Below are 12,742 nucleotides of genomic sequence, written 5' to 3'. Positions count from 1 at the left end.
AGAGGCGCTTCTAGAGCGGGTTGCTGATCTACTGTTGCGGAAATGACGGCAGGGGTAATCCCACTCAACACAGTACGCTGTACACTTACGAAAAGTATATCTACATTCGCAGGTAAATCGGTTTAGCTACTACCGGAAGAGTTAAAAGAATTCACCGAAAATGTTACGGACAGAGTATTTGGCTCGACGTAAGTTTCAACGATATTTACAGCATAAGACGATTTGCTTAAAAGGAAAGCATTCACTTCAAGCAAACGGTCATGAGTATAAGTCTAGAAACAACAACTGAACACTTCTCACATTGTGTTCATTCGGAAAAAAATACATGGCTGCAAGTAGTACGTTATATGCTTTAAAAATCTGATCTTCGGAATGTAATAATCGAAATTTTCCACTACTGAATTTGTATCGTGTTGAATACATACACTTTTTCCCTAATGTCGGTTGTTTCAGGCACAACACAATCAAAAACAATTAATGCAGCAAATTTAAGAACATTCAGTTGAGTATCTTCCACACAGTGTCTTAATTCGCCATAGTAAGCCGCTCCAAATGCATTGATAGCGCTCTTTTCCTGACAAATTCCAGTGCTGTATGTTATAAGCCACCCTCTGTCTACTTACTATAAAATTATATCCAAGAAGTCAAGCTCCTGAAATTATTTACGCTAATTGTTTCCATAATTGCCGGCCGGAGTGGCCGTGCGTTTCTAGGCGCTACAGTCTGGAGCTGAACGACCGCTACGGTCGCAGGTTCGAATCCTGCCTGGGGCATGGATGTGTGTGATGTCCTTAGGTTAGTTAGGTTTAAGTAGTTCTAAGTTCTAGGCGACTGATGACCTCAGAAGTTAAGACTCATAGTGCTCAGAGCCATTTGAATTTTCTCCATAATTGAATTTTCAGAAAATTTGACCATATTTGACTTGACTCTAACACGTTCGTCTTTTCTGGAACATTGTACATCACGAGTTTTTGTACAAAAATTTAACTTCCAGCTAACGCTATATTCCACACTATTCAGTGCTGGATGCTTCTTGTTTTTTGCACTGATATTTTTATAGCCAGAATAATTTCGCTCATATTCATTTCCTCCCATCTTTTCCTACAGATTGCTTTCAGCAGGACAATAATCCTTTCACCAACGAAATTAAATCATCTTCGAGAAGCTTATTTGCACTAACCTCAAACACATCTCACCACAGCACAAAGTGAAAGATGGTGTTCACTATTTCCTTCAGTCAATTGTATTACATGAAGATAAAGAAACTACAGAACAATTCTACGCTTCACTTGACTTTCACCTTACAGATATTGACTGAATGATTGTGTTTCCACGTGCCAAGAAGTCTCGTCTACCAGAATGTATTATCCATTTAAATTCGATATATTATGCAATTTTTTGGGCGTTTGTCACTCTTTGTCTCCACGTGCTTATTTTTTGGTTTTGTTTTTGTAATTTATTTTTTTGTAGCACTCTTACTCTTTCTTACAATTTTCCCTTGCTGCTTGTAAATTCGCAAGACCTACCTGTGCGTATTATTATTTTCGTAAACAAATCCGTGGATTATAGAGCATTTCTACGTATCATTCGAGATCAATTGTGAGACTTATTGGGTAAGCTACTGAACTCCCATGTAAGACGAAAGAGATTCCAATCTCCGTCTGACGATTGTAAGTTGGATTTAAAAAGCGTCACAATCATAAAGATATCTCGTTGATTCAACCCCTTTTTTAAAATTTACATTTAATTTGGTTCGTACAGCTCATCAAAGCGTAACAAAATGTACTATGCCATCAATAACAAAATATAACGTTTTGGATGTTTTATTATTGACGACGCGCGATTGAAACAAGAGGTCAGTTATTTGTTTTTTGTTGAATTAGCATTTAATTTTGGTGGTTCTGAAACATTTACAACCGCGGTCAACATACGCACGAAATATTAATAATTTATTTACGTATTCCTAAACCGATTAAGGGATGCCAAGATCGATCCTTTACAAAGGACACAGCTGATTCGTACATCTTTTTCTTGACTCGACCTACATGTACAGTACACTCTGCATGTACAGTACACTCTGCAAGTTGCTGTACTTACAATGCGGAGGATACATCATGCCTATATTATCGATTTAAATTACCATTTCATTTGCACATTGTATATGTGTCATAATCTCACTCATTCTCATGCCGTACTTGAGATATAAATGATGGCACTGTAACAGTGGCACAGTCTTTTTCGAATACTACATCCGAACAGGCATCGAAAGGCACAAAGGTACACACCGACCGCCGTGTCATCCTCAGACGATAGGCGTCGCTGGATGCGAATATGGAGGGGCATGTGGTCAGCACAACACTGACCAGGGCGTCGTCAGTTTTGGTGACCGGAGCCGCTACTTCTCAATCAAGTAGCTCCACAATTGGCCTCTCAAGGCCTTAGCGCACTCCGCTTGCCAACAGCGCTCGGCAGACCCAGACCGTCACCCATCCAAGTACTAGCCAAGCCCGACAGTGCTTAACTTCGGTGATCTGACGGGAAAAGGTGTTACCACTGCTACAAGGCCGCTGGCACCCTCTTAGAATACAGATTCTCTACATTTACCCATAATAGTTTTTCGAGAACTACGTAGTCTTTCCTCCCGCGGCTCACGTTTAAGCTTCCTGGCCAGTTCTGGAGTAGTTTCGTATCAGCTATTCCAAGCAGTTACTATCTTAACAGAACGTCAGATGGCTGTTTTTACGCCTGCTTAGTAAGGACTCCATACTCTGGCGCAATGCTCTAGAATTAGTCGCACTATCAGAGTTGTAATCACCTCGCTGTCGAAATCTTAAGTTTCTAATTTTTACTTCACACATTGAGATGATGGAATAAAAAAACTACGTGGAGACCGTAAATTGTATTCCAGGAAAGTATCTGATACTCGTCCGATGTCCACTATGCGGTGTTGTCCGCATATACTGCGCACTGAAGAGATCCTGGGAGGAGAAAGGTACTTGGTAGAGGAGTTCGAGGTAGTATGTAATCGTGGAGGTTTGCAGAGTCTTGAGGCAGTTCCCGGCGTTTCGGCCTTGTGTACCGTCCTCGGGCAGCGGCAGCGGCAGACGCGAGGCGAGGCCCGGTAATCCCGAGCGCCGCTCGCCGAGATGGATGGCGGCCGCCGCCGAAATCGAGCCGCCCGCCCGGCTCGGCTCGGCGCTCCGCGGCCGCCGAATAAATTCGAACCGCTCTCCGCCTCGGCTGGGCCCGAGCCCGCAATCAATGGGAGTGCCGTAATCTGGCCGCCGCATCGAGCGGCCCACGTCAAAACAAATCCCGGCCATCAATTCGTCTGAGATGTTTTCATTGTCTCCGCCTTTTATCGGCGGCCGATTTACTGTTCGCGGAGATGACGGCGGACCGATCTGCTCGACCCGCTGCCTCCGGAGTGCGGCTAAAGGGCAGTGGCCAGCCGTTAAGGTTCGAAACCAGTCCGAGACTGGGCGTTTGATTTGAGCAAGATCCGTTCTATGTACGCCACTGTAACGCCGCTGCACTGTTTCTAAAATATCTTCTGTTCCCTTGTTACACTTTTTCACAGTCTCCCCGTAATCGTAAACTCGACATTGGTTTCCACTCACGATGTGCAGCTGAAATCATAACAAATTTATTTTTAAAAATGAACTAAAAAATGTTCAACAACTTGATGGGGTAGAGCAAATGTTTTAATTCATTTCCATAATTTCCATTTCCAAAAGGCGGATTCCATAAACCTAGATTTCCAAAAGGCGTATGACACAGTGCTCTACTGCAGACTCTTAACGTAGGTACAAGGATACGGAATAGGTTCCCAAATATGTGAGTAGCTCGAAGAGTACTTAAATAATAGTACTCAGTATGTTGCCCTCGGCCGGCCGCGGTGGCCGTGCGGTTCTAGGCGCTCCAGTCCGGAGCCGCGCTGCTGCTACGGTCGCAGGTTCGAATCCTGCCTCGGGCATGGGTGTGTGTGATGTCCTTAGGTTAGTTAGGTTTAAGTAGTTCTAAGTTCTAGGGGACTGATGGCCACAGCAGTTGAGTCCCATAGTGCTCAGAGCCATTTGAACCATTTTTGTTGCGCTCGACGGCGGATGTTCGTCAGACACAATGTTATCGTTAGGAGTGTCCCAGGGAAATGTGATAGGATCGCTATTATTCTCGATACACGCAAATGATCTTACGAAAAGCGTTCTTCTAAACGTAGAAAAATGCAGATGAGTAGCGAAAATATTCCTATAATATCTGAATACAACTTTAGTAGTGTGCTTCTTGACATAACCAGGTCGATTAAATAACTAGGTGTAACACTGGAAAGCGATATGAAATGGATCGAACATTTAAGGATTGTAGTGGGGAAGATGAACGATCGACTTCGGTTTATTGGTACAGTTTTAGGAAAATGTGGCTCACCTGTAAAGGAAACCGCACATACAACTCTAGTCCGACCCATTCTTGAAAACTACTCCGTTGTCTGGGATCCCCACCAGATCGGATTAAAGGAAGACGTCGCAGCAATTCAAAGGCGGGCTGTTAGATTTGTTACCGGTAGGTTCGATCAACATGCAAGTGCTACGGAGATGCTTCGGGAACGTAAATGGAAATTCCTGAAGGGAAGGCGACGTCCTTTTCGAGGAACGCAGCTGAGAAACTTTAGAGAACCAGCTTTTGAAGCTGACTTCAGAATGATCCTATTCCTGCTGATGTACATTTCGCCTAAGGACCACGAACGTAAGGTAAGAGAAATTAGGGCACGTACGGTGGCATGTAGACAGTAATGTTTCGCTCCTTCTATTTGCGAGTGAAACAGGGAAGGGAACTGATTAATGGTTGTACAACGTATCCCCCGCCAGCACCGTATGGTGGCTTGTGGAAAATGTGTGTATATGTAGATACGTATGTAACTGAAATGATCGTAATTGAACCTAAATATGAAATAGCTTCGTAACATTTCCATCAAAACGGCATTGTCACACTACTCCTCCCATTGCAACCCTACCCTGTCGTTTGCTAATCTACTAGTGATAAGTCTCTATTTGGTGCAAAAATTACATTAACGTACAGCGAGAATGTATTCCGGATCAGACGATTATGTAGAAAATGAAATTCGTTAAATTAGGACAGTTAGTTTTCGGTAACAAACTTCCTATTTATTGCTTCGTTTATTACACGAACACGAATAACCTAGAACGCACAATGTGGGAAAAATGGTCGTACGTCACGACATTCGAGAAATGCTTTGAAATTTTAGCCTGGTACGAACGATTAGCCTAATCTCTAGCACCCTATCACAAACAGTAATTATTCTGTTCGCGTGCCGTGGCACACACATCAACATGCCCGCACCTCCTGGGAGCTGAGGCCAAACCGTTTGTCAAGATCCACAAAACACTGTCGACAGGCAAACACTGTTTTTTTACTTTTGTTGCTAAATTACGAGACATAAATCTCTGTGACGTGTCAGGGTACAGAATGCTGACGGTTTGTCTGGTTTACATTATCTGTGGATGACCCAAACTGACCTCGATGATTTCATAGGGAATTCAAATTTTTCTTTGCTAGATGTTCTGATCGTTTCAGTCTACAGATTTCAACAGTACAGGGACAATAATTTGAAACTCCATACCTATGTGTGTGTGAATATGGCACGTGGCACTTCTTGTCCTAAATTCGTAAGTTGAGTAAAAGAAGGTATCGCACATAAGGTTAAAATGGAGAGTCTGTTATCATCACTTTCAAAACGGACAGCCATCCAATCTTTATCATTAAATTTAAAATGGCTCCCGGCCCATTATTGCTAAACAGAGCTTATGTGGTTGCACTCGAGCCTCAGATTACTGATTCCAATACTCAGATTGAAGATCTGTAAACAGGTATGGCTTGAATGTAGCGAAAGCGACGATTAAGTAGCATACGCGACACTCGACAAAACTTTGCTTAATAAGACGAACTAAGCATTAACAACAGAACTGGTGTCTGATATTTAATGACACTGCAGTCAACCATTCGCTGAGTAATAACTACTACTTAGCGTGGTAGAAAAATCTAAGGCCTAAATCCATCGATTTTAAGTCACTTAACGCGGCTTGCGACACAAAAATAATTTATAAAATCAGCACTCTATTTCAAGTATCTTGTCTCAGCTGTTTACCGTAAGCCATAAAAATATTAATGACTTTATCTTGTCCTGTGTTCTACAGAATAATGTCTGTGTTTTCTGTTTCTCAGTTTGCTGCAGTTATGTAAAATATCTTAGGTATGAGATGCCGTCGTTCACAAGATGTCGTACCTGTCTTATATATCCAGTTCAACGGAAAGGGGACTTCGCAGACATCTGCAAATCACAATAATTTTTCCTACTGAACAAGAAACGACGTAGGTTAGGGTCCTTTTTCAGTCGGTCAGAGCAAGATAGGGCAAAAAAATGCTGTATTTCTTGTTTTCTAACATCTGGTAACAAAAATTAATGAAAGGCCCACTGTAAAGAATGACACAGTGGTCTTGAGAAATAGATTAACTCCGTTTCAAGACGAAGGGTGGATTAAGGGTGGGGGCAGCGTTTATCCAAGTGGCTAATATTAACGAGGTAAAATTAAATTTAAAGGAATTAGCAGGCCTAAATAAAAACTATATAGGACATAAATCGCTCGCGAGGAGACGAGATAGGACGGCGGCTGAGAGTTTTTAATGGGCCCGCCGTAAAGTGCGGCGCGTGTGATTTAGGTGGGGACCACACAGCACACAGCGGAGGCGAGTCGGTCCCACGCCACGCCACGGGAAGCAATTAAGGCGGTGCGCAGTAAAGCGCGCGTACTGACCGTCAGGTGCTGGAACAGCCACGCCCTGAGGATGTTGGTGGCCACCTTGGGGAAGATGCCGCGCTTCTTCTGGTTCTTCTTGCCGTTCGTGTCGTCGTCCTCCTCGCCCGTGCCTTCTCCGCTGCCGATACTCGCGTTGCTCGCGTCACCTGCACAAGAGCCGACACACGGCCGACGTCAGCAACCAGCAGAACACCCGGCCGGGCCCCAGCCTCTCGTGCTGGAGTCGGCGCTCGGTTAAGCTACCTGTTCCTACTGGAGCGGACACCTGGGCAGAACGCACACGTCTGCCTAGCTCTCTCCCACATGTCAACAAAGCCCTCCAAACCCTACTCTTTATCGACACTGTTTGGTCTCGGGGCACTGACAATAGTCGTGTTTGCAGACTAAGTCATGGGAACTCAAGTCCGCCTATTATGTAAACAACTAACCTTCGTAGTGACCAAACATGTGTCAGCACATTAGTGCCATCATCAGTCTTGTGGACATCGACATGGACTTCGCACACAGCAGTGTTTTGCGAAATTCTAAGCTGTCAAGCGCAAGTGTAGTTCATTGAAAACATCCCGTTTCTATGTGTTTTTCTATACGACAATTGAGCGTTCAAAGGAGGATCTGTGCCACGAAAATAACTATGGAAAGCTGTAGAACAATTCAAATGAAGGTCCTACAGAACCTACCATCCTAGAGAATAAGATATGAATAAAAGTACCCGCTGATGACGGCACAAATATGCTGGAACTTTTTTGGGTATTAAAATACATAGCTATCTGGATAATAGCTGAAACTGAATTCCCATACCTGAACTTAATATTCTCACCCACAGGAAGGTATATCGTTCGCCTTTAATTACGGGGAAAAATAAAGAACCATACACTACATTTAAAGCTCCACTGGGTCCAAATAAATTTTTCTTCTTTAATTAAAAACAAAAAACAAAAAAAACATTGAATTGCAGCTACACAAGACCCACAAGCGGTATATTTAAAGTTAACGGTCTTGCTATGGGACTCACATTTGCTTTGGTAAGAAAACTAGCTTACTAAAGCTAGATGCGTTTTAGGAAATCTCCGAAATTTCTATACTGGTTACAGAATCCACTAAGGGGAGAAGTGGCGTGAATAATAAACAAGTGTGGGATTGTACAGACAAGGTACTGCTACTGAAACTAATGTATAAGAATGAATTGCTCAAATTGCAAATGGTTTCTGTCTACAAAGTCGCATTACGAAGAAGTTACATGTTCAAATCTGATGAGTGCCGATTATGTGTTCGGAAACTAATTGCGAAATTACGGACGCCACGGCAAGGAAATAATTACCTGCCTGACTCTCTTACACAGTAATATACATAAAATAATTGTAATAAAAATACAGTTTTCAAGGGAACAAAGATAATTGTAATGACACTGCCAGGTATGTTTGAGATTCGCTCGTGGCAGCATTCGATGGCTGCCCGTTAATCGCTTTGCTTATGGTCAGGTACTGTGGTGACTTTAGGACACTTCGAGAATGACACTAGTTTTATCGTAACGCCACTACCCTCCCCCCCCCCCCCCCTGTGCACACACACACATACACATATACACACACACACACACACACACACACACACACACACACACACACACACACACACACACCTCGCACATGCACCCATGCAAGCTCGCACGATGTCTCTATACAGATTCATACGTCTCAGGCCACAGTACAGTGTGGTGGCGACTTACTACCAATAAATGAGATTTTCTCTGCTGTTTCATTCGCGTTTGAGAATTTCTCTCATCCTTACTCTGACGATCTTTAAAAAAAAAAGACACACGACGGAGACAGAGGGATTTGCGCACAGTCTTCTTGGAATGCTGGTTGTCTAAGTTACCGAACAGGTTTTGCAAGAGCCTCTTAACTTTCCTTCTGTAATGAAACAGTTTCAGTTGTCCGGTTCCGACAGAGTTTCGTTTCTTGTTTCTTTCTTTTTTCGCGAGGTGATCCTTGCTCAAACTGGAAATCCCCTACATACATTTCAATTAAGAATGTCTCATTTCATTTTTAGTAGTTTCTTTCGCCTGCCTATCCAATACACCCCGATGCACCCCTACCAAACGTGTGGCCGCAAGTTCCTGCAATGAAAAACGTCCCAGACACGACGAATCATTGTCCATCCCTTTTTAAGTTAGCGTCGCCAGCACAAGTAGAAGTTTGTTATGAGACACAAATCGTTTGAAAACATGCATTTATAAATCAAGACACCGTCTGCTAACTTCCTATAGTTGTATTCCGCCGTATTGGATCTGCAGTTCATCATTAATAGTCAAAAATTTTATTTTTTAATTATTTTTATTTGTGCCTGGAGGGAACTTGGTGCGCCATCTCTCTCTGACTCGCGAAACTTTTTTCTGTATGTTACCGTATTTTAACTTTGTGTATTTCACATTTCCTGAGGTGAAGTTTGGAACCAGCCTAGCATTTGCCTAAACAGGCGTGGAAAATCATCTAAAAATTCAGGCTGGTCGATGTAGCAGAGCAGCGTTTGTTAATCCACTGTTCTCTCCAACCCTGGTTCAGCTCTCTTTGTCGCAAATTAGAGCGCTGCGCGCTAAACTATACGAGCAGGTCAGTCAACAGCCCGTACAGCTTTGTTATTATACCACCTTATTAGTGTATCGTGTAGTGGAGACATTTGTAGTCAGAAGTAATTTTCTGCACTGGCTCTTCTTGTTTTGAGAGCTAATTTTTCTTTCCTTTCGCGGTGTTTTGTGCTGGTTTGAGCATAAGAAGAAGTTTAGGATCTCCTGCTCTGTGTGTATAGTTGAGACCGCCATCACCACGCTCTGACTTCGCCGTCTTGCGCCCCTGTGTGACGAGAGCCGATCGACAGGCTCAGGATTTGCACTGGGCTGACCGACAGTTGGCTAGCAGCGAGTGAGTGTACCTCCAGATAGAGGCGGCGGCTATCTCCGCCGGCCGTGCGACGTGACGTGACAGCGGCTACACGCGCCGTGACGGCTGCCGCCGGCTAAATGCAGCGCATTACACGGCACGCGCAAACAAATAATAATCTGTTAATGCATTCATCAGCCGGCTGGCCGGTGCGATGTGAGTCAACAAACAGCGGCGGGCCGAGATTCGCCCGCCTCGCCGCGCAGCGCAGCGCCGCGCCGTCCACAAACACCGGCCCGCAACCATAATATTTGGTAACTGTACCGCGCTACCGTTTGAAGTCCCTTAGTGTGATTGCTTCGCGCAGATAAATTATTGATGTCCGCTGTACCTGGTCGCCCGGCTCGTCTTCAGCGGCGTAAACGCTCGCCGAAAAACTCTCGCGCCCTGCTAATCCCCTGTATGTAGACCGCACGTGGGGCGTGAGGTTAGCGGGCAGCCACGGGAAGGCGTGGCATTACCACGTCCCGAAAGTTGCAGGTGAAACTGCACTGGAAAAATACACTTAAATCAGCGGTGCAAATTATATTCTTGCCTAATTTTTGTGATCCCTGGTCAAGTTCGTCCTTCCCTCACACATTAACACTCTATTTTTGCTATGATGGAAACGGGTAGTTTCTTACTAGAGTCAACTTTGAACACATAAGTTAACCCTCCCCTCGTGAAAGAATTGCAACGGTATGTCATTTTTTTCCATCAGCATTCACTATCGCATTGTCTACATTTTTCTGGGCCCCTTTGACCAGGATTGGGAACTGTTCAGAAGATGGGGCTGGAAGCCTTCAAGCCGGCCGAAGTGGCCGTGCGGTTAACGGCGCTGCAGTCTGGAACCGCAAGACCGCTACGGTCGCAGGTTCGAATCCTGCCTCGGGCATGGATGTTTGTGATGTCCTTAGGTTAGTTAGGTTTAACTAGTTCTAAGTTCTAGGGGACTAATGACCTCAGCAGTTGAGTCCCATAGTGCTCAGAGCCATTTGAAGCCTTCAAAACGATCATATAATGAAACTGAAGATCATTTAGTTGGAGTCTGAGGCAAATCCATTCTTATTCTCAACATTTCACTTCGTTTCGAAGTTCACACGTCAACGAAAATACTTATGGGCTGTAATAACTAAGATGTCGAGTGCTGAGCCCGCCTGATTCACAGCAACAACGACAAATCGACCAGAGGGAGAATGAAATAGGGCGACGGTGCAGGGAGCCGTCACGGGTTCGAGACTGGGTGAAGTGCCCCCTCCCACCGGTCAGCACGGCAGGTGCGGCGTACCTCGTGGAGGCCGAGGCGGAGGCGGTCGCCGGCATTATTGCGGGGCCGTCCGGCGGCGGGCGGGCGAACGGGCGCGCTCCTGATTGGCGTGTGATCACAATCAGGAGCCGCGGGGCGGGGCGCCGCTCGCCGCGCTGCCGAGCGCGCCCTGGCCGCCGCGCCGCGCGGCTAATTGCGCGCCTTATCTGCTCGCCCGGCGCCCACGGCGACGCCGACGCCGACGCCTTCTTCTTATCTGGCCGGCGACGCTCCCCCCTCCCCTACCCCTCCCCACTCTCCGGGCCGCCGAGCTTAATGAACGTCCCGGCGCTAATGCTAATCGTCCTCGTCACGATTATTCCACTCTAATTGGCTGGCAGCGTTTTGTGTACGGCGCCGTCCTCCGCTTCATTTTAACTGTGCGTCGGCTCCCAGGATTTCACCTCGCCGCGGTCTTCTCCCACTCACCGAGCGAGGTGGCACAGCGGTCGAGCGACTGCAGCCGCGTCCAGGAGGACCTCGTTCGGATACCCTAACCGGCAATAAACATTCCTGTTTTTCGGGGCTTCCATCAGTCACTCAGGCGGTTTCTTACACCAGGAGTTCCAAAACTTTGAGAATACTGTCACTCTCATGCAACACTTTATTTATTTTTAACGCCATTGCACCAGCCAGTTGTTGGTAAGGCGGGTGCCAGGTTGAGTTTCATTGGGAGAGTCCTTAGAAAATGTAGTCCATCAACAAAGGAGGTGGATTACAAAACACTCGTTCGGTCTATACTTGAGTATTGCTCATCAGTGTGGGATCCGTGCCAGGTCGGGGTGACAGAGGAGATAGAGAATATCCAAAGAAGAGCGGCGCGTTTCGTCACAGGGTTATCTGGTAAGCGTGATAGCGTTACGGAGATGTTAAGCAAACTCAAGTGGCAGACTCTTCAAGAGAGGCGCTCTGCATCGCGGTGTAGCTTGATGTCCAGGTTTCGAGAGGGTGCGTTTCTGGATGAGGTACCGAATGTATTGCTTCCCCCTACTTATACCTCCCGAGGAGATCACGAATGTAAAATTAGAGAGATTCGAGCGCGCACGGAGGCTTTCCGCCAGTCGTTCATCCCGCAAACCATACGCTAGTGGAACAGGAAAGGGAGGTAATGACAGTAGCACGTAAAATGCCCTCCGCCACACACCGTTGGGTGGCTTGCGGAGTATAAATTTAGATCTAGAAGTCTGTGATTAACTCTACATAGTTATCCATGTCCATGCAATGGTCGTACTTATCGCTGGAACAGTTACCTTTACACAAGCAATGACGTACGTCGCATAGAAACAGGGAAATGTAAAAACAAAACACTGGCGATGCACAACGCAACCAGAAGTTATCAACAGTGCATGTTCACCCCACGATTCCAACGCTTTGTACTTTTCTATTTCCATCTTTAAGGAGTTGGAGAAAATGAGTTGTAAAATGGAAACAAAGCGTTTACCGACCCATCTTCGTATACTTCCTTCATATACGCGTGAGGAATGTGTCGTGCAGTTTGTGCCGTAGATTTCTGTTACACCCAGTATATTCGTCACTGTTTGAAAAATAGTGTAAAGGTATCGAGAATTTCATGATCCAGAAGACAACAATATAGTGAGCAAACAAGGGGTGAGAAGAAACGAATATAGTCGGCCATTATGTTTTCATTGGAAACACCGCATACGACGTGCAAATATTAGAAAACTATT

At 45.3% G+C, this 12,742-nt stretch overlaps 1 protein-coding gene across 1 annotated transcript in view; it reads right to left on the bottom strand.

Moving 5' to 3' along the window:
- Nucleotides 1-12,742, bottom strand: part of LOC124795688 (homeobox protein homothorax) — a 1,001,790-nt gene that overhangs the window by 260,018 nt on the left and 729,030 nt on the right. The window contains exon 10 of the mRNA XM_047259768.1: nucleotides 6,831-6,979. Coding sequence (XP_047115724.1) covers nucleotides 6,831-6,979 — 149 coding nt within the window. The remainder of the gene's footprint in view (nucleotides 1-6,830; nucleotides 6,980-12,742) is intronic.

The sequence above is a fragment of the Schistocerca piceifrons genome, chromosome 4 (genome assembly GCF_021461385.2).
Source record: "Schistocerca piceifrons isolate TAMUIC-IGC-003096 chromosome 4, iqSchPice1.1, whole genome shotgun sequence".
NCBI classification, from domain to species: domain Eukaryota; kingdom Metazoa; phylum Arthropoda; class Insecta; order Orthoptera; family Acrididae; genus Schistocerca; species Schistocerca piceifrons.
Note: the sequence above shows the minus strand (reverse complement) of the source record. Positions and strands in the feature narration are given on the sequence as shown.